This window comes from Schistocerca gregaria, chromosome 1, assembly GCF_023897955.1.
Source record: "Schistocerca gregaria isolate iqSchGreg1 chromosome 1, iqSchGreg1.2, whole genome shotgun sequence".
Taxonomy (NCBI): domain Eukaryota; kingdom Metazoa; phylum Arthropoda; class Insecta; order Orthoptera; family Acrididae; genus Schistocerca; species Schistocerca gregaria.
The window spans coordinates 785,328,793-785,350,690 of NC_064920.1; the positions used below are offsets into that span (position 1 = coordinate 785,328,793).

At 40.6% G+C, this 21,898-nt stretch overlaps 1 protein-coding gene across 9 annotated transcripts in view; it reads left to right on the forward strand.

Annotated features, from left to right (window-relative positions):
* The window catches only part of LOC126269255 (glutamate-gated chloride channel), a 659,915-nt gene extending 650,899 nt beyond the window's left edge, over window positions 1–9,016 (forward strand). For 6 of the 9 annotated variants that reach the window (XM_049973978.1, XM_049973982.1, XM_049973980.1 and 3 more), the window contains one exon: window positions 5,980–9,016. In XM_049973978.1, the coding sequence (XP_049829935.1) occupies window positions 5,980–6,231 (252 nt within the window). In that variant the 3' untranslated portion in view covers window positions 6,232–9,016. The remainder of the gene's footprint in view (window positions 1–5,979) is intronic. The other 3 variants (XM_049973984.1, XM_049973986.1, XM_049973981.1) reach the window with 1 other exon arrangement.
* The last annotated feature ends 12,882 nt before the right edge of the window (window positions 9,017–21,898 follow it).

The following is a 21,898-nucleotide window of genomic DNA, read 5'->3' on the forward strand; positions in this document are numbered from 1 at the left end:
GTTGCCTGTGTCTATGTGCCTGTGGTTCTGTCAGTGTGATCATGTGATGTATCTGACCCCAGGAATGTGTCAATAAAGTTTCCCCTTCCTGGGATAATGAATTCACGGTGTTCTTATTTCAATTTCCAGGAGTGTATCTGGACAGTGTTTCCGTTCCCAGCAGCCTCTTCCTCGTCCTCCACCAGTTTACTACGCCCCCAGAATTTTTCGCTTCCTTTGTAAATTTTTCCTGCGATTTATATTTACTTCCTTTTCTCCGAAACTTCTTTGAATGTTCATGTAAACTGTAGGTTTCTCTCTTACTTGCATGCTCCTTGTTGTTCCACAAAAACACGGGAAAACTGCCGGATGTCAGTAACCTCCTGCCACGATATTTCGGCACAGAGTCTTCTGGCCATCTTCAGTACTACTACAGTGGCACTCGCCTGAAGATGGCCAGAAGACGTTGCGCCGAAATATCGTGGCAGGACGTTACTGATATCCGGTAGTTCTCCCGTGTTTTTATGGAACAATCAGTACGCCGGGAAAGCTTTAAACATCACATGCTCCTTATTATTTATTCTGTTTGGGCTATAACAAGACGGCCTAATTCGTTTAATAATTGACCTTTTATTACGAATTGGCGTCAAACGTAACCAACCACAGATAGCAATTAAATATTTGTCAAGCCCTGACTGTTCATCTGAGGTTATTATCTTCAACTAATTTAATTAACAAGTGTGAAATTCATATATGCGCTCGTTTACATTGAGACTTTAATACTGAAAGTAATGTATTGCTTACGAAAATGCAATGCGTTTGTTCCTGGAACTCTGAACTGTAATATGAAATAATCCAAATCTATGAATGTTACAGACTGGACATCTTAAACTGTAACATGTAAAATGATCTAAGAAATTATACATGCTTTTCACTGTAACAATAGTTTGATGAATATAAACTATGCCCTGAAACTGTGACGACTTGCTTGTTGGATCTGTGAGAATTTCTCTGTGCGCCTGCCCAGCGCCTCTTGGACTCTTACTGTGGCGAACTTACTTCATTAGATCAAAGAAAATACATACTGTGCACTTTAACATGTGAGGCAGATAGTTTGTGTGACATTGAGATCAATTTTTCTTTTTTTTTTTTTTTTTGGGGAGTGGTGGAGTACTGGATGTGCCAAACAATAGCAATAACTGATTAAATATACACTGCGCAACAGAATTAAATCATCACTTTTTCAAAGCCCCGTGACCAAATTTCACCACAATTCTGCGCAACACCACCATGGAGATGTCATCCGGTGGGAATGTCGTCACACCCTGTCTTCCCCATATTTCACATCTTCTTGGGTCACCTCTGCTATGGAAGTGTGAAACGCGACACCCAGCGTTGAAATCACACGGTTTTCTTGTGGTGGCCGAGAACAATATTTCAGACACACCGTCGCTGAGAATCGGCACGAAAGGGCCTGAGAGGGTTGCATAAAGTATTTCAATAAAACCACACCTTTTGGTGGTGCGCTGGTTGCCGCACATTTCACAGTTGAAAACGAGAGTTCTCAGTGCGATGAGCAACTGGAGGATGCTTTTAACTACCTCTGACGCTGCTAACAACCCTGGACATTTAAACCCCTCTCTGAGGTTACTGTGGGGATGCATCCCTGTTGCAAGTGATAGGACGCCTTTCTAGTGTAACACGACCACAATTTTTGCTCTCGTGTAAGGTTGGAACCACTAGGGACCTCTCGGAAACATTTGACGAAACTTGAAAGTGACCTGAAGTGCCAAAACATGATTATGCTTTCTCAGCCTTCCTTTTTCGCGCCCTCCTGCAGCGTGATCACGGAGGGTTGCGATGTTGACACATGCACAGATATAATGGAAAATGGTGCCTCCAAACCACCCAGTTCCGCAATACCCTCGGTGGCAACCGGCCGCATTTAGTGAGAATTTTAAAAAAGTACCTTTAAAGGGAAAACCTGTTAAGTAATCCTAGGTAGGCGGATGACTGGTATTGGGGGGGGGGGGGGGGGGCAGGTGGTTGGCTGAAGGCGTCTAGGATAACTTCGCAGGTTTACCCTTTAAAGAAACGTTTTTAACGTTCTCAGTAAATGCAGGCGGGAGCCACCGAGGGTATTACTGAACTGGTAGTGGCTGGGGCGGGGGGAGGGGGGAGGGAGCTGAGTGGGAGCGGGAGAGGGGAGGACTTAGAGGCATAGTTTGCCGTTGTATTCACGTTCCGTGATCACGCTGCAGAAGGGCGTGAAACAGGAGGACTGGAAATGTATGAGCACTTTTTGCTACTGAAGAATATGTTTAAGTTTCGTCGAATGGTTCTGAACGGTCTCTTCCAAACTGTAGACGAGAACAAAAATTGTAGCCGCGCTACACTCCAAAGGGTTCCCATCATGTGCAGTAAGGATGCAGCCCAACAACGTCCTTAGAGAGAGGTTTAAACGTTCATCAAAAGTTGTTAAGGACGACGTCCAGCTGCTGAGCGCAGTGAGAACTGTCACTTTCGACTGCGAAATGTGCGGCAATCAACGGCCCAAGGGAAGGGGTGGCTTCATTGGTGCCCGCTTGGCGACGCTCCAACGCCTTCGTGCGTCGATTCTGAGCGGCAGTGTGTCTGAAATCTTTTTCTCGGTCAGTCATTAGAAAACCGTGTGATTCCTACACTGAGGTCGCCGTTGAGACTGCCATCGGAGAGTCGTCCAAACAAGGCGCGAAAAGTGGGCAAGACGGGGAGTGACGATATTCGCATCGTGTGACGCCTACACAGAGGCGTTGGCCAGAATTGTGGTGAAATTTGGCTGCAATGTGGCATCATGAACCCACCTTACACGTCCGAAGTGTAGCCTCACTCCGCTTGTGTAGGCACCTTGCTATTTGAAACGTCGCTGAGCCCGAGCGTGACGTCACCTGTGCCCCCACTTTTGCCTCATTACAGACAAAGCTTGTAGTCAGTTTGAGCCAAATTTCAATAATCCGAGATGATGTTAGCATATGTAGCCAATAACTGAAGCTCACAAATGTGTGGCCATTTGTCACTGTGTTACAATATGTCCAAAGTAATACATCAAGTAGAAGTATTATAAAAACCTAGAAAACAAAGGAAGAGGAAATATAACGCATTATGAGAAAAGCACACGAGCAACAAGGATGTCCCCATGGGTTTACACGTGCGTTGAGCTACCGTCGACCATTAAACAAGTTAAGATAGAAGTGCGGCTAGCTACTGCCCTGCCTCACTACCACGCTACCAGGATTCGACAAGCCTCTCAAAATCTGGTATACTCTAAATAGAATTCGAACTAACTGCGGTAGATGTGCTGATTCGTTACATGGACTGGGGAAAACCTATGGAGCTGCTTGGCAAACCATTTAACATATAGTTGAAAGCTGCTCATTGACAATGTTCGCTGGTGACAACTTTGAATTAATACACCCTGCCGAAAAGGCGGTTGAAAGTATCAGCAACCAGCTGAGTCTCTGGAGTAGCCGGGGTATGTATTCCAGTTCTGTTAGTCCGTCTCCTCCTTCCCCGTCTCATTATCTATCTCCTTATCCTCTTCTGTCCATCCTCTTCTCCCCCTTCTCTCCGTTCATCTAGTCCTCCCCCACTATCCATCTGCCCCTCTACCTCCATCTCACCCCATCTAAGTCCACATCCTCCTCTGTCTCTCTCCATCACTTCCTCACCCCACTCTCTGTCCCTCTCCTCCTCCCTCTGTCTGGCCAACTCCTTTTCTCTCGTTTCTCTAGCCATCTCCACCTCCCCTTCTCCCTTTCCATCCTCTATTTCCTTTCTCTGTTCATCTGGTCCTCCACCTTTCTCTGTACATCATATTCTCACCCTCCCTCTGTCCATTTCTTCCTCTCTCAGATTTGTGTCCATATCGTCCTTCCCACTATCTGTCTGTCAGTCTTTTCCTCCCATCTTCTACTTTGACGTTAAGCACCCCCCTCCCTCCTCTCACAAAAGAAAAAACGAATGAGCAGGTTGTTACTCTCTCATTATTTTTTTCCACATAGAAAGTAAAATGAGTACCAAATTTGGTTCCGCAGGTTTAGAAGGCTCTTTATACCCAAAACTTTGAATGCATGTGCACATGTCACATATATTTAACATATTTCACACATATTTGAGTATATTTTTATCCAGATCTCTAGCGAATTTCGCCCCACATATTCGTTCTTTTGGAGGTACATTTAGTGGTATAAGGGAATGAAATCTGCAAAATGCGTTGCGAATGGAGTTAACAGTAAAGAAATAATGTATTAAAAGGTCCTGCCTAATGGGACAGATGTACATTATGAGCAGCACAAAGGTAGTAAGCGATAAAAATACTTTCCTTTAATTATTTTGTGGGGGATGTGAGCGAGAAAAGTCTCTTAAATTTTTAAAGTAATGTGTGAAGCTTGTTGAAATTCACTAAGTGTTCTCATTCTCAAACACTCGATGAATTTAGTCTACTTGTGAGTGGTGAGCTATGCTTCTTTTTCACCGCTGCTCACACCCCTTTGAGAGGTAGGTGGTTCTTAGTTTTACAGTGGTTCTCTCCTAGCAGTAAGTAATACGTGTATCAAGTTTGGTTGAAATCGACCCAGTGGTTCAGGACGTGATTGGGAACACATATATACACACATATGAGTACATCCACTTTGAGTATGGATATGTACATTCACCTGTCACTGTGTTTGTGTATGTATTGTGGATTTTTATATTTTATGTATTTTTTATAGCTTTTCCTTTATTTCTTTTTATATGTCCTATATGTTTTGAGCATGTACTTAATATTTTTATTATAAGCTAGTGATTTTTAATTAATTCAGGTGATGTACTATGCCACACGTGAAGGGTGTCAAATTCCAAAGCTGATATTGGTGAAATAAGCAGTGTTCAAGATTATCCCTTTCGGAATGCCCTGCTATTAGGCCCACGATGCAATAGCATTTGCTTCGAGAAGCCGAAGAGTGCACTGCTTGGGATTCAATCACAAGCAATAGACCAATCTCGATCAAAGTCTTTTTCAGAATGCTGTTGCTCCGTGGCCCAACAGCAGGGTATTCTGCAGGAAAGAATCTGCAGAACACTTGAGTGGAAACTCCTTTTGCACTCTTTGGGTCTGCCATGTGGTAGTCGCCCATCAAAGTATCGGGTGATCAAAAAGTCAGTATAAATTTGAAAACTGAATAAATCACTGAATAATATAGATAGAGAGGTACAAACTGACACACATGCTTGACGTGACATGGGGTTTTATTAGAACCAAAAAAGTACAAAATTTCAAAAAATGACCGACAGATGGCGCTTCATCTGATCAGAATAGCAATAATTAGCACAACGAAGTAAGACAAAGCAAAGATGATGTACTTTACAGGAAATGTCAATATGTTCACCATCATTCCTCAACAATAGCTGTAGTCGAGGAATAATGTTGTGAACAGCACTGTAAAGCATGTCCGGAGTCGGATGTTGCCTTTCAGCATCCCTAGAGATGTCGGTCGATCACGATACACTTGCGACTTCAGGTAACCCCAAAGCCAATAATCCCACGGACTGAGGTCTCGGGACCTGGGAGGCCAAGCATGACGAAAGTGGCGGCTGAGCACAAGATCATCACCAGACGACGCCATCTGTCGGACATTTTGTGAACTTTGTTTTTTTGGTTCTAGTAAAACCCCATGTCATTTCAAGGATGTGTGTCAATTTTTACCTCTGTATCTACATTATTCCGTGGTTTATAATGTTTTTAAATTTATACTGACTTTTTGAGCACCTGGTATTCACTGCTAGTTGGGTTTTGTGGCCCCCGACCATAACGTGACACGATATTTACTATTGGAGCAGCTGGCTGCGAGTTTGACACCCTTGCCGTACGCAAAATAAATAAATAAATGTATAATGCGATGTGGATGCAGAGGCTGTGCTAGGTGTGCTGCGTGGTGGTGGTGTGGAGTGCTCGGCGGTGAGCAGGTGCGCCTGTTGCAGAAGCCGTTGGTGGGACACCCGGGCGGTCCGGCGGCCGCAGCGCCCGGCCTCGCGGGCCTGGACAAGGTGCGCCAGTGCGAGATCCACATGCAGCCCAAGCGCGAAAACTGCTGCCGCACCTGGCTCTCCAAGTTCCCCACGCGCTCCAAGCGCATCGACGTCATCTCGCGCATCACCTTCCCGCTCGTCTTCGCGCTCTTCAACCTCGTCTACTGGTCCACCTACCTGTTCCGCGAGGACGACCGCGAGTGAGCCGCCAGCCGCCGTCGCAGCAGCAGCCAGCTACGTGGGCCGTCATCGCCAGCACACACACACAAACACACACACACACACACACACACACACACACACACACACACGACACACAAGCTCACAAGCACACACAGACACCAGCAGTCTGCACACCGACACACATTTGGACTAAGCAGGGTCATCCGCGGCGGGCTGCCTCCGCCTTACAACCTTCCTTACAGCACGATTACCTCCCTTCCCACGCCCCCGTACAAAAAACACGAATACGATCCCTTCTCCCGCCAATACTTCACACGTAAGAAAATTGTCGCCGTTAAGCTGATCTACTACTATCATGAAATGTACTTTTGTGTCACCTGTACCGCAGAAAAAAAATATTTGTAAATGTGTAGATTTTTACAGTTTCGTAATTAAACAATCAGCTCCTTGCACGAACACTTTCTAGACTGCACACTATAGCTGTCAGAACACAGTCACCGACACATTGGGAAAGGACTGAACTCCTTGTATGTCTTCTCCCGCATTGACGCTCATTTTCTCTGTAGGGATTTTCCCGATCCTCGTACGTAGCCTGCCTGTGTTACAATGATGTATTACTCTCCCCGAGCCAGAGTGGCGTACTAGCATTCCTGTGTCAGACTGGCGTATCAGTGCAACATGTTTACACCTCTAGGGACTACCATTACTCAATACTCAGTTTAATGGTAATTGTCGGCTGTACGATAATACAGACAAAATGACTTTTCGCTCATCTTCAGAGACAACTTTTCAATGGGTGAAAACGCATGTGTATGTTGTTACTTTTGTATTCTTCGAAAGACGGATGCCGTCGGTGTACGTACTGACTACTTCTGCGAGTGAGATTGACAATCGTCTTCCCTTACAGGGCTACGGTAGGTATATCTAGATGTAGAATAGTTTCCTGCCGTACGTTACAGACTCTCAGCCGAATTCAAAGGAAGATCTGTGCCATTTTCCCACATTCAGTGCGCTCTTTGAGAACGATGCTGCTAGCCTTCCTCAGTATGAATCTGACTCAGCATCTGAAGAAACCTGGAAGTGAGAGACAATATGCCCCTATCTCTGACGACGAATTCTCAATGTCTTCGATGGACAGAGGTATGTTAAGACATTCCTACTGACACACTTGACTAAGTACTTGGCAGTGCGACATATAATGGCTCGTAAAGCAATCAGATTCAGTGCTGATCTGTCCTATGGCATGGCCACTTACAGTACTTGTATACTTTTGCGAGAATCAGTTTATATTCGAGGCAGATAACGTTAGATGCATCCAGGGTGGCAGAGTGACAAAATCAAAATTTTACAGAAGCTCGTTCCACTTAAGGCGGTACTTTTTTTGGTATACTGAATAGCGTTACTTGGCGCTATGAACTGTCGATTGTTTTTGCATAAAGTATCACTTCTTCTTGTTACGAAAACCTGTGGCCAAAATGTGAATCCTTCTGCCCTCCTGTAAGCATCCGACAGGTGAGACACCTTACGATTTGTTTTACTTTCAGACTATTTTGTTTTATAGCAACGTGTCTCTGTGTGGTGGAGGCTAAACACATATTAGATCCAGGTCCTTAGATTTTAACTGGGAAGACGAAGAAAATGATTTCACTCTTGTGAGTTTATTTCACGCTTCCGCACAACAAAGTAATGACAAATTGACGCTATTAAATCTAAGGTTCACGATGTAAACGTCTTCCAAACAGCATTAATTATTTGCCTGGTTGTAAAAGTGTTGCTGATCAGTTTCTAATTCACTGTGTGATATGTGGTGCTTTAATTAGTAAATAAATTACTGGCGTAGAAGTGACGGTTTTGTTTTGGCCATTGAAATTTCATAATTTTTGGGAAACTACAGTTTAAATTAGCTATGTCTCTACTTTAATGTGCAGGAGCTACTCGTTACTCGAAAGGCACAAGAAAGTTTTACCAGAATGAGAGCCCTAAATAGAGAGGCAGAAGGGTTCATTTCACACACGGTCTGAAAGTGACACGTGATGTTTGGTCGTGGGTTGCAAGCAACCAGGTTGAATTGGAAGTTTCCTTCTGGGCATTACATTCTCGTTCGTTTCTATACTACCTATACTGCTTTATCCGTAGCGAGAAGCGTTAATTGAAATATGGAAATGTATTACCCGCTGCAAAACATACTCGTAATAACCGTAGGTGCAAAGCGCGTGTGCGCCGGGCGGGACGTAGAGCTAGAGATAGACTTCAGTCCGCAGGCGACAGCCACACGAGTTCGAGCCGTGCAGTGCTCTGACCGCGTCGGGCGCCGGGATCAGGCGCACACACGTAGCTTTGCTGGTAGCCGTAGCTCACAGCAGCGAGAGGGTCGCTACCCGTCTGAGCGGTAATACCTTGTTATTGTTTGACGGTTACTATTATTTGTATATTCTAGAAATGTGTGTAATGTTTAGCACTTAGCACGAATAAATATATGAAATATATTATATACGTATATAAAAAAACTGTGAAAGCGCAATTATTTTTGAAAAATGAGAGTGAGTTTGTGAAGAAGAGGAAGGCGCAAGCTTTGATAGTGTTTTCGCGTTAGGAGACGTAGCGTAGAATAGAGGAGTACCGACATCTTGTAATCTAATGTTGTGCTATTTTGTTAACTTCATTATGAAACGTCAAAAAACTTTAAAAGAGTCTGAGTGAACAGAGAATATCGCAGTAAGTCATTAAATGATGAATTAAAGTTGTAAGGTTGTTTATTGAATGTTGTCATGACTGTTGTAATAATAAATGCACATTTTGAAAAATATTTTTTTTTCTTATTGTTATTTACCCTGTTTACCTAAATCAAGTGACTTCTATTGTTTTCAGCATAAAAGTATCATTTGTGAGCGAAATTTCACTGCTTTTGTTTTTCTTCACCTAATCTATGGTTAACACTATTCAAAAGTTACTGAAGAGTTAAACGTTAGTGACAAACTCAATAATTACATGAAATCGCGAAAATCGTGTTCTGGTAGCTACTCCCACTTATAATCAGACAGTCATGTATAGAAAAGCAAAGCAGTTACTTATAGACGGTTTGCTCACACTCACCAGTGGAATATGGCAGTTTTTGTAGCGGGACGAAAGTCCAAGTATATGCGTAAATGGCACAAGCAGTCCTTTATAAGATAACGAGCAGCTTAAAATCAGACATATAATCGTCATCGTGTACTAATCGCCGTTTTTCTTCATAATTGGTTCCCTGAAATATTAGCCAGGATTTGGAATTGGAACAACAGGGCTCGCAAATGGGAAAATTCGGAAGGAGTTTTCCAATTCTAGCATTTTACTTGCAGACTAGAGAACGCTCCTGGAACCCTTATTTGGGACCGAAGGATTTAATCTTTTTTAAATTGCTCTAGGGACAAAACCGTTCCATTCAAGGTTGTACTATCCTGGACTGTGGTTGTTCACTTGTGTAAAGAAGTTAAATCGATAGATCGTCCCGCTGATATTGACGTATGTCTGCGAAATATTCATCACAAGACTTTGAAAAAGAGTGTGTTTCGTTCACTTGAAAGGGTATATCAGCCAGTATCCAAATCAAAATATATTTTTATCATAAGATCACGTGTAAGTGTACCGCTTCCTCCAACACGTACACCTCCTGTGTGTGATTTCCTCTTTACATTGTTTCGTGATCTACTTTGGGATCAGACAATGTTCAAGTAAGTGGATGAAGGACAAACTGACACAGTACTTATTAATGGAGAGTGAATATTCGCTATGGAGATCACATATATAAAAAATATCCTATTACTGTGTAGCACAGTTACACTCTGACATTACTGAAGTAGAGGTAAGCCATATATACGCCATAACCATATTGCGGCTCACACAGAAGTGATGCCTTTGGATTTTTTGCTGTGATTTCTGAAAGGCGTCGTTGGTCTTCATCAATAAATTTCTTTAACATACTTACGCTGTTTGACTGTAGAATACGTTACATTGATATCCTGCACGGTAATACCTGCTGTCACAGACTAGACTATAGAAATATTATACCATACCTGTTATTTATAATGGGACTGTAACCTTATATCTTCACCGAAATAGAAACTTCTCATAAAAATTAAATTAAGAAATAAAATATAGATTAAAAGTTTAAAAAATACAATTCAAAAATGAATCACAGTAAATACATTAATCACTGACTATTAATTAATCATAGACTGTTACCTAATTATTAACTTCATCATCAGCTAGCGAGCAACATCTGTAAGTGAGTGACAAACTTAACTATTTGTATATCAGATGCTATAACTATATGTCTGTGATTGACTACTGATACACCAAATATACAAAAATTCAATGCTGAGTCATTAAACATTGGCGCACATTCTACTATAACACGCATAAGAAAAATCTATTCCTTTTTGGAATTAAAAATAGCAAAAGTCAGCAGCCTGGTGTAGTGAAGTACTACATAAGCAGAGCACTAATGCATCTATGCATCTATGTTTCAGTGGCTATTTAGGAATGTAAAGTAGGCAAAACATAAGACATGAAAATATATGACACAAAAAATATGTACACAAATGAGATTAGGTACATGTAAATCAGGAATATTCATGTTAAGAATTATACAGATGACTGAAAGTACGTTAATGTTTAGATACAGTAAAACTGACGAGTGGACTGAACTATTGTTATGCCTAAGCATCGGCATAACATAGCTAAACCTGAGATTGCTTGGAAAATTCATATAAAGTTCTTAATTATAATAGTAAAAGCAATACATATGTTGGAAATGCAGACACGAGAGACAGGTAGATCTAATTATATACCAATCCCACTATAGTAATGTTATGACCCCAATACAAATTTCACTGGCAAGCTTATATATGTCAGTGTACTTTTAACTATCCAAAAGAAGATCATAGCAGCTCATATAAATTAATGATTGTTTGAAAACAATCGTTAAAAAACTAACGGTGCAAGTTAACTCTCTACTTACACGATGACATTCGTATTTATATACCTGGGATTGGTCCAGATACATGTGCGTGGCTAAAAAATGTATCTGAATACATCAAGAAACAATGGTGGTCTCTGCACCACATGTGTTACCTTAAACATATCATTAGCTGGTTTGGTTTTTAATTCCCCACCCTATTTGTTGAGCTGTTCTCCACATGCAATTACATAACACTAGATTACACAACACTAGATTGTGTCCTCGACGCCACTGGGTACGAAGGAAAGCGTTGTAAAAACATCAAGAGTTACTCTGCTCTTACCACAGTGTTTACACTTTGAGCCATACCCCACAAGCAGTTACACAACTGCTTGAAAGACTGGGCTGTGACATCGATGCCACTGGTGCCTGAGGAGAGTGTTGTGTGTGGAGGGCATGGGAGTTTGCAAGGTACCGAAATGCGATAAGGTCAATCTGCTGTACTGTGAGCGCCCCCAGTTTGTTGATTTCTATGGCAAATGACAATAATCGATAGTGTGAGATACTGTCGTTCCTTGCCATGAACTATTACAATTCACTTGAGGTCTCGTCAACATACCAACACAGAAACATTCTTACAGCGCTGTGAACAATACGTCACCGTGCCGTGGCCGCTTCACTTCACATACTGGCTGCCTTTCTGGAAATGAACAAAAAACCCTTGCCACACACACTACCATCATCTTCTGCTGAAATATTCACGAAGCATTCTGTCTGAAAGTGTCGGAATAACACGGTAATATGTAATAATATTTAGTAATATCTCACTGCAGCTAACTACTACAGCCACTTAAAGATTATATCACAGCAGCTACTTACAGTTATCTCCTAACAGTGGCTCACAGTAGCCTCCAACAACTGTCTGTTAGCCTAAACTCACAGTAATTTACGTATTTATTGAACGAAACATTGTTATTCACCAATTTACGTGCTCTTCCAGTCTTTCTTGATAATGGTAGAATTTTTTCTGTGCGCTGGAGATGGTAGTATTTTCCAGACTTTGCCGTCTCAACATAACAGAATTCAGATGAACGATCTTTCTAATTTTAAGTGAACCATGATAAAAGCAATTGAAGTTTTTTACTACACCAATTATTTCAGTGGATTCAGTATGTGTTTTATTTGAGATGTTATATGATCTCTCCAGGGTAAATTGATGTATTCATCAAAATACTGTCCATTTTTAAGAAAGAACACACTTTATCTTGGTAATCTGATTGAGTATGACACAAAAAATTGATAACTCTTTCCTAGTCATCTAATTTTTTAGTCCAGTTCTTGAGTATTTTTCCACATGGAGCATAGAACAGACATTGAGACTCAAGCATTAGCTGTTATAATGGTTTTGATGATGGCCTAAACGAAGATATCAAAATGCATCAACTTCACTGTTCCTGCATAAAGTCTTACCGAAGATTTGAAATAATTATGGACCATAGTCTGATAAAAGGAACTGGGGATTGATAGTTTTTGCAAAGTATTCATCTTTCAGTTTTTAATCATAATCTTTCTATGGTTTTTCTTAATGGACAGAGCCATACAAGTTTATAGAAGATCTCCATAACGATCATAAGTTCCTTTGGATCACAACAATGGGCCTTAAAAATGAAATGCTAGAATTTCTCCAGGATTTTGTGGAATGATGCTATGCATTTACGTTGGACAGTAGAAACTTGAGTTTTCTGACAGAGACTGGAAGAATTTGATGTTGAACTGATTTCCAGACCATGCTTACGAAAATTATAATTTCTCTTAAGTTGAGTATGCATTTGTATGGTCCAAACCAAGCATAGATAACATGCACTGTTTAATAAATTTGTCTACGATATGCCTGAGTACACATAGCCTCCAATTATCTGAATTTAAGTAAGTTCTTCTGTAAAACACATCATCAATCATGGAATAGTATTGAATTATTCTGTCTTATCGAAATCTTCATATTTTGCTTAAGATCACTTTAACAATTTTATCCATCTCTTTCTCTCATCTGCTACTGAATATAAATTTTCGTATGAAAGTTCTCGTTCTGCAACTTGCTGCCGAAGTAGAGATTTTCATTCAAATGAGGACGATGAAGTACTGACAACTGACAGCGCCTATTTTTTTATTAATTCTGTGTTTCTTGATGTCCCCCATTCCATTTCTGCAATAACTTTATAGGTTCCATAAGAGCAGGCGACGATATACAGTATTTTGGAATGAAACAGTGATAGAAACTACCAAAGATTTGGTTACATTTTCATTGGATCTGGTTGAATTTCACAAGCAGAAATTATACTTCAACGAAATTTAATCTGTGATTTGGTAAATTCTGATTTGTCTAAGTTGTCTTTCTTAGCTTCTTCTCTCTTTCTGTATTGGTCTTCTTTAACATCTGCGATACCTTTGCTTTTAATGACTTTTGTCGGGTCTTCTGTCCTGTTTCCCATAACATTAGTTTTGGAGTGGCCGTTTCCAAAACTTTATTTAGTGTACTGGCGCACGGTCTCATGGATCACGATTACTGCTGTGCTCTGTCTCCCGCTCTGGGTGGTGATTTGGTTATCGATTTGTATTAAATGCGTCCATTGCTCTACATTAGGCCATCCTTTGCATGCCATTGTCTCATTGACCGATTCTATTTGGTCGTCTGTAATTCTGAAATTCTCTTCGCTATTGGGCAGTATTTTGATTTTGACATTCTCATTATTTTTATTGTTTTCTTCTCATTCTGGTGCGAGGACTTCAGTTAGATCGGTCATTAAACTCATCAGCTCCATATTCAGATGAAGTGTTAGTGCCCGATGCTTGCTTTCCATGAGTGCTAAATTTTGAATCAGAATAAACATTAATTCTTCCTCTTAAACTGGATCCTTAATATAGGAATTGTCATTCCTATATTTCAGCATATACTCTCACATAACGCCAGGATGTTTTACATAGATTGGGGGCGTATATTTTTATTTTATGTCCCATTGTTTTTCTGAAGACCAAAATTTCTTTGAGAATAGCATTGCGAATTTTTTGTATGTGCATAACGTTTCAAATACACTGATACCCTAGTACCCAGAAGTGTGCTTCACCTTTCATGTGGCTGATGTACATAGGTATTTATTTTTAACTAAGTTTCTGATGAACTAGAGACTATAAATGTTAAACATAGTAGAGAACTAAATGATAGAACATTGATAATGTCTGATATTTAGGCTGCACTGCACAACAGATGTACTGTGTGTGTAGTATTAGAACGCATTTCAGCAGATATACATGCTGACTGGTGCAACTGGGAGGAGAGAGGGGCAAGAAACGGATAGCGAGAGGTGGGAGGATGAGACAGACAGAGGCAGGGGGAGAAGGCAATGGACAGAGTGAGGATGGAAGAGGAGATAGGCAGAGAGAGGGGGAGGATTAGGGGAGGAAGAAATGGACAGAGAGAGGCGTGAGGAACAGATGATCAGAGAGGGGGAGGGGAGGACAGAGACAACCAAGAGGAGGAGAGCCATGCCATATATGTGATACATCTGTATGAGGGCAAAATTGTGGGTATAAGGCTAGCACTGAAATAAAAATCTTACAAAACTCATATGTAATTAGCTTTGCTTGCTTTTCATTTTATTTTTGTGAGAATGACAGTTAAATAGGTGGTTATTTGTGCAGAAATTATGTATTGCATGTGCCATACGTTTTTCGTTTTAACTATTACAAGTACTTTTTTAGCTATTAAAAAGTCTCATTCACAAATTTTCATGACTGTCTATATGGGGCTGGCAATCTGTCTGGGGCTAGGAGAAATTATTTTATACTTCTTAGACCAAATTAAACATTGGTATACGAAACCTTTATTTAAATAATTATTTACTGTTCTGTATAGTGTTTCAGAAATGCTTGTTTGAACTGTTTGACAAAAGCTACGTCATGAGCAACTCGTTTGGGTTCATATTTTTGGAAATTTTGTTTGTTCATTTCTTTGCCTGTAATATAAAGACCGGATATGGGAAAGAGTTTAAATGTGAAAGTTACATATTCTCGGTTTTTTTTCTGTAAACCGCCGAATGTGCCATGACTTATAACTTGAGACAGGCTGAAGGAACAGGAGAAGCCTCCTTGTGCTTCAAAATAACTTCCCTAGGTTTAGCAGTGTGTAAGTTCGATTGTTCGTGACATGAGGAACAACGAATGTACCGAGAGTGCCAGACTGCTGTGGTGAACATGTTATAACCTGTCACTCGCTCGTTATCCTACAAGTAGCAAGCAATATCACGTTTCCCTTCAGTTCAGTTTCTTTCGACATGAATTTTTTGTATACAGCGGTTTGTGGTAGAAAGGAAAGGCAATATTACAAACATTCATAAAGAATCACTACAAGATTTTGTAAGTTGAAATCGTTAGAATTTGACTACGTGCTGTGCTGCGTAACGATATAAAATAAAATTACGTGTAATTCTGGAATGATCTTTCCTTCCTGTAAAATATTCTTCACCTTCCATCAATAACAAATTAAGTGCTGAAAGAAAAAGACCTATTTGCCTTGGACAATTTTCTTGAAGTGAAATAGAAGGACCTTTACTACTGCTCAGAAATGAGCAGCGTCTGTAAAATTTCCTGTTTAAATGGAAGATGCCTGCGGAAGAAAAGTGCGTGTCTGTATAGATGAAATGCAGAAATTTCAAGTAAAATCGTTTGTACTGCTACGCGTATTTTCTCGATACGTATGGTATTCGAGCCTATTTGACGTAGGAAGAGAGCAACCACAATTCGCCCATGTTTGTCGAGCAGATCACTAGGACGCAATCTTGTGGCTATTGTTTTCATTCGGCGTTCATTGTCGTTGATGAAAATGTACACGATGTACGTCTTTAAATATTCTGAATTGACGAGATGATGCTTTTTGGTCGGCTTTGGGTTTGAAGAACTGTTAATTCTCGAAGAGAAAACGAAAATGGTTTTGTCTTCGCTGAGAGCTGAATTTCAAAGAACTTCGTGAGGTCAAGGAACTTCTCAGGACATAGATTTATTCAGAAGTGATACTGAACAAGGTGGAGGAGGAGATCAGGAGTAAATAAAGTTCCGCAGATTCATTCCCCTTCATGAGCAATTTCTAATCGTATCCAGAATACAAAAAAAAGATAGATAGACTTATAGAGGGATAGGTAGATACGAAGAGGAAGGGAGAGAGACAGAAAGAGAGAGAGAAAATGCAGGATGACCAGTGACATTAAATCAACGTACTCATAGCTTGCATCAATAACAATAGGGGGAACAGCCTCTTCGCTCATGATGTGACTGAGACAATACGGGTAAGTACATGCAAAATTAACAAAAATATACCAACAGCTGAAATTCGCATGAATTATAAGTTTTTTCATATTGCTCAAAAGACAGTACAATCTGTGAAAGCCACAACATCGCGAGCTATAGTATTTATGATAGAGATTTCATCTTGTCTCGTCCAGGTGCAATGCTGGTCCAAAATGTAATTCATAGAAAGGCTTCTCCATAAAATCTGTGTTTTCAAACATGTTTGGAGGAGTGGACAGAGAGGTAGTTGTTCTTAATGCCTTTCCCATGTTGTAAACCGTGTCATATGCAAAGACGTACTATGGGCTATCGGGGAAAATTATTCATCGGCAGATTCTGTTACGCTTCGTTCAATGTGCGACGGTGTACTTTTATTTGAAGATCTGTGTGTGCAACTGAGAACCAAAGTAGCGGTATGAACGAGGAAAATAAATCTTGGTTCACGATAACTGACGATAGATGGAAGGGGACGAATGTTGTTGTTTGGTGACGATACTGGCACCAACTGCAATTCTGTTCCATCTTTTTCGCTCTATTTGTGTATTTTTGGTCTACTTTTAGAGTTTATCAACATATTTACGAGTTATTTTACCCATGAAATCAGTGTTCAGCAGTACAGTTTACCAATTCATGCCTACTGACATACATATCTCACCCTTCGAAAATATAACAGAAGTGCCTTATTACTCCATCTCAAACGTTTATACCTAAACAAATACGAGTTTTTGTCATTTTTCACTAATTCTAATATATCTCATACAATGGGCATAGGGGCATCAGATCTGCATTTCACGAGTATCTGATAATTTGTTTATGCAGGATTTAGAATGCTACCTACTACGCATTAACCTTTGTTGACCTTAGTGAATCATACCATGTAAATCTAAAAGTTTCTTAGTGTAATAAATGGCAGTGCGCAATGTCATGCAACAAAAGCTGATCGTGAGCAATGCTCATTCCTTTTCAAAATAATAGATAACTTATCCTCGTACAGGGACCTGTACACCGACACAACAAATGACAGCTTGGTAATATATTCGGTTATATTAATTTATTAATGGGTCGTCTAATCAGAAAAGTAGTTAGATAATTTTAGGATGGAATGGAAGATTGCCTTTAACAGAATTTTATTTTCCCGTAAGTTCCACATACAAGAATCAGAGCTTGTCAAAGAAACAAGGCTAACTGAATGACGAACTAGATTAACAAAAAGTGACGCGCCAACACTGTGAGATGTACCAAATGAAAGAAGATAGCATGGAGAATGAACCACCAAGATATGCTCGTCTATGCAGCTCGCGGATGCGAGATTATCGATATAAAAGTTGCATCATGCAGATCTTTGAAACGTTTCTCTTTCCGGTAACTCCGTTTAATTAAAGACTAAACACAGTGACTTTTCAGGTACAACTGGTTGACCGAAAGGAGGACTTTTTTCATTGTTTTCGTGCGCCATGTGGATGGTGCGTAAAGTGCCAATGACTCTGTAAAATTTTTGTGGAGCGTATTATCGTATCTTCGGTTATGTTTATGAGAGGAAGTAGAAGAGACAAGGGAGAAACTCAGTGCCTCAGAATCATCCACTCATTACGGAAGTCATCAACGGATCTCTGCACTTACTTTCTGCATCCGACGAATGGTCCGCCATCAGCAGCGTCTTTCGGTGGATGCCACAGCAACCATGACACTTGAAGAAAGCCTCGAGGGTAGGAGTTACTTACAAGCACGTCTGAGTCTCATCCTGCAACGCTTTTACAGTCAGAATATTCCTTCCGTAACGAATATTCTGACGGTCAACTGCAGACCCAGACACATTAGCGCGATTTTCGAACACAAGTCATGTAGATATGCACTGAAACACTTAAAAAAAAAAGGGTTTATGAAAACTGCGTAGATAACGAGTTGCCAAAAGATGCAAAGCATCTGAAATTTAAATTTCTACATTTGCCAAGAAATCAAGGAATGCTACATACATTATCATTCCAAACACGTGACACGTACAAAATCAATACATTTACTCATAAAGGAAAACACAGACAATAAAAATTTCTACTGTTTGCAAAGATGAAGTAAATTATAAAATTTTGATAATAACTGAAAAAATATGACAAAGAATTTGTTTCCACCCAGTAGAAGAGATGAAGAGGAAAATAAAAATTGAATACTGTTTTTACTATTACACAAATGATTGGAAACATAAGGCCAACAGGAAAGTTATTTACAATCTGTTGATCGGGACAAAGAGTGTGATAATGTAAACAGGAAAAGTGTGGACTGTTAGTATCCGTTAGGTTTAGTAAAATTTAAAAAGTTTGTAGAATAATGGTTCATGGTGTGGGTTCCTGTAGTCATGTCCTAGTTCATGAACCACGGGCAACGTATGAGTGGCCAAGTAAGTGGTCCCGACAGTCGGGATACCAGTTACTTTGGAATAAGGCTAGGCATCTCTGACATATTCTGAGTCGTGGTCACCTTTGTGCTCATACGGCAAAGACTACCAAATCCACGGGTTAGTCCCTCAACCGTTAGGGGTAAAACTCAATGGGACTCGGGGCAAGTAAGGCTAGCAACCTGCTTCCCCGATATTTTAAATATCATGCTGGCAACAATCAGAGCAAAATGCCTCGGACCTTTCGAGGTGACGGAGTCCCACCTCTAACTGACAAACCAGGGACTCCTAAGATACGACTTGGCAAACAAATGGTAATGAGATGAGGAGTTATTAATATCAATGGGGGGCTACCCTGGGAAGAAGGTAGAGCTGGCAGAGGCTGCAAGTAAGATGGGGCTGGACGTTTTAGCTGTTAGTGACATTCGGGTAAGGGGTGAGAAAGAAGAGGAAGTGGGAGAATACAAGGTCTACCTGTCAGGAGTCAAAGCAGGAATAGCACAATGGGGTGTAGGGCTTTACATCAGGAAAGAAATGGAACCCAGCATAGTTGCATTAAGGTATGTAAACGAACGACTGATGTGGATAGATTTGACAGTGTCTAGCAAGAAAATTAGGATTGTGTCAGTATATTCGCATTGTGAAGGGACAGATCAAGATAAGATGGATAGTTTTTATGAGGCACTCAGTGATGTAGTTGTTAGAGTAAAGGACGAGGACAGTGTTCTGCTCATGGGTGATTTTAATGCCAGGATTGGAAATCGAACAGAAGGGTATGAAAAGGATATGGGTAAATTTGGAGAGGATATGGAGGCCAACAGGAACGGGAAACAACTCTTGGATTCTGTGCCAGTATGGGCTTAGTAATCACAAACTCCTTTTTTAAACATACGAACATTCACCGGTATACTTGGGAAGGCAGGGGAACCAGATCTGTCATTGACTATATAATAACAGATCAGGAATTCAGGATGGCTGTGAGGGACATACGTGTATTCAGGGGATTCTTTGATGACACTGATCATTATTTTATCTGAAGTGAAATTGGGATTGTGAGGCCGAAAGTGCAGGAGGTCAGGTCCATATGTAGGAGGATAAGAGTGGAGAAACTGCAGGATAAGGAAATCAGGCACAAGTACATAACAGCAATCTCAGAAAGGTACCAGTTAGTTGAATGTAGTCAATTACAGACATTGGAAAAGGAATGGACAAGGTACAGGGACACAGTACTAGAAGTGGCTAAAGAATGTCTTGGAACAGTAATGTGTAAAAGTAGGATGAAGCAAACAGCTTGGTGGAATGACATAGTCAAGGCAGCCTGTAAAAGGAAAAAGTAGGCGTATCAAAAATGGCTACATACTAGAACTCAGGTAGACAGAGAAAGTTATGTTGAAGAAAGAAACAAAGCCAAACAGATAATTGCAGCATCCAAGAAGAAATCTTGGGAAGACTTTGGAAACAGATTGGAGACTATGGGTCAAGCTGCTGGAAAACCATTCTGGAGTGTAATTAGCAGTCTTCGAAAGGGAGGTAAGAAGGGAATGATAAGTATTTTGGACAGGTCAGTAAAACTGCTGGTGAATCCTGTGGATGCCTTGGGCAGATGGAGGGAATATTTTGAAGAGTTGCTCTATGTAGGTGAAAATACGATCAGCAGTGTTTCAGATTTCGATGTAGAATGGGATAGGAATGATGATGGAAATAGGATCACATTTGAGGAAGTGGAGAAAATGGTCAATAGATTGCAGTGCAATAAAGCAGCTGGGATGGATGAAATTAAGTCGGAACTCATCAAATTCACTGGAACGTCAGGTCTTAAATGGCTACACAGGATAATTGAAATGGCCTGGGAGTCGGGACAGGTTCCATCAGACTGGACAAAAGCAGTAATCACACCAATCCTTAAACATGGAAACAGAAAAGATTGTAACAACTACAGAGATATATCTTTAATCAGCGTTGTGGGTAAAATCTTCTCAGGGATTGTTGAAAGGAAAGTGCGAGTATTAGTCGAGGACCAATTGGATGAAAATCAGGGTGGGTTTAGGCCTCTTAGAGGTCGTCAGGACCAGATCTTTAGCTTACGGCAAATAATGGAGAAGTGTTATGAGTGGAACAGGGAACTATATCTATGCTTTATAGATCTAGAAAAGGCATATGACCGGGTTCCTAGGAGGAAGTTGTTGTCTGTTCTACGAAATTATGGAATGGGAGGCAAACTTTTCAAGCAATTAAAGGTCTTTACATGGATAGTCAGGCAGCAATTAGAGTTTATAGTAAATTGAGTTCATGGTTCAGAGTAGTTTCAGGGGTAAGACAAGGCTGCAACCTGTCTCCACTGTTGTTTATATTATTTGTGGATCATATGTTGAAAACAATAGACTGGCTGGGTGAGATCAAGATATGTGAACACAAAATAAGCAGTCTTGCATATGCACATGACTTAGTTGCGATGGCAGATTCGATTGAAAGTTTGCAAAGTAATATTTCAGAGCTAGATCAGAAATGTAAGGACTATGGTATGAAGATTAGCATTTCCAAAAAACGAAAGTAGTGTCAGTGGGAAAGAAATATAAACGGATTGAGTGGCAAATAGGAGGAACAAAGTTAGAACAGGTGGACAGTTTCAAGAACTTAGGATGCATATTCTCACAGCATGGCAACAGAGTGAAAGAAATGGAAGAGAGGTGTAGCAAAGCTAATGCAGTGAGCGCTCAGCTACGATCTACTCTCTTCTGCAAGAAGGAAGTCAGTACCAAGACTAAGTTATCTGTGCACCGTTCAATCTTTCGACCAACTTTGTTGTATGGGAGCGAAAGCTGGGTGGATTCATGTTACCAGGTTGAGATTACGGATATGAAAGCAGCTAGGATGATTGCAGGTACTACCAGATGGGAACAATGGCAGGAGGGTGTCCACAATGAGGAAATCAAAGAAAAACTGGGAATGAACTCTATAGATGTAGCAGTCAGGATGAACAGGCTTATATGGTGGGGTCATGTTACACACATGGGAGAAGCAAG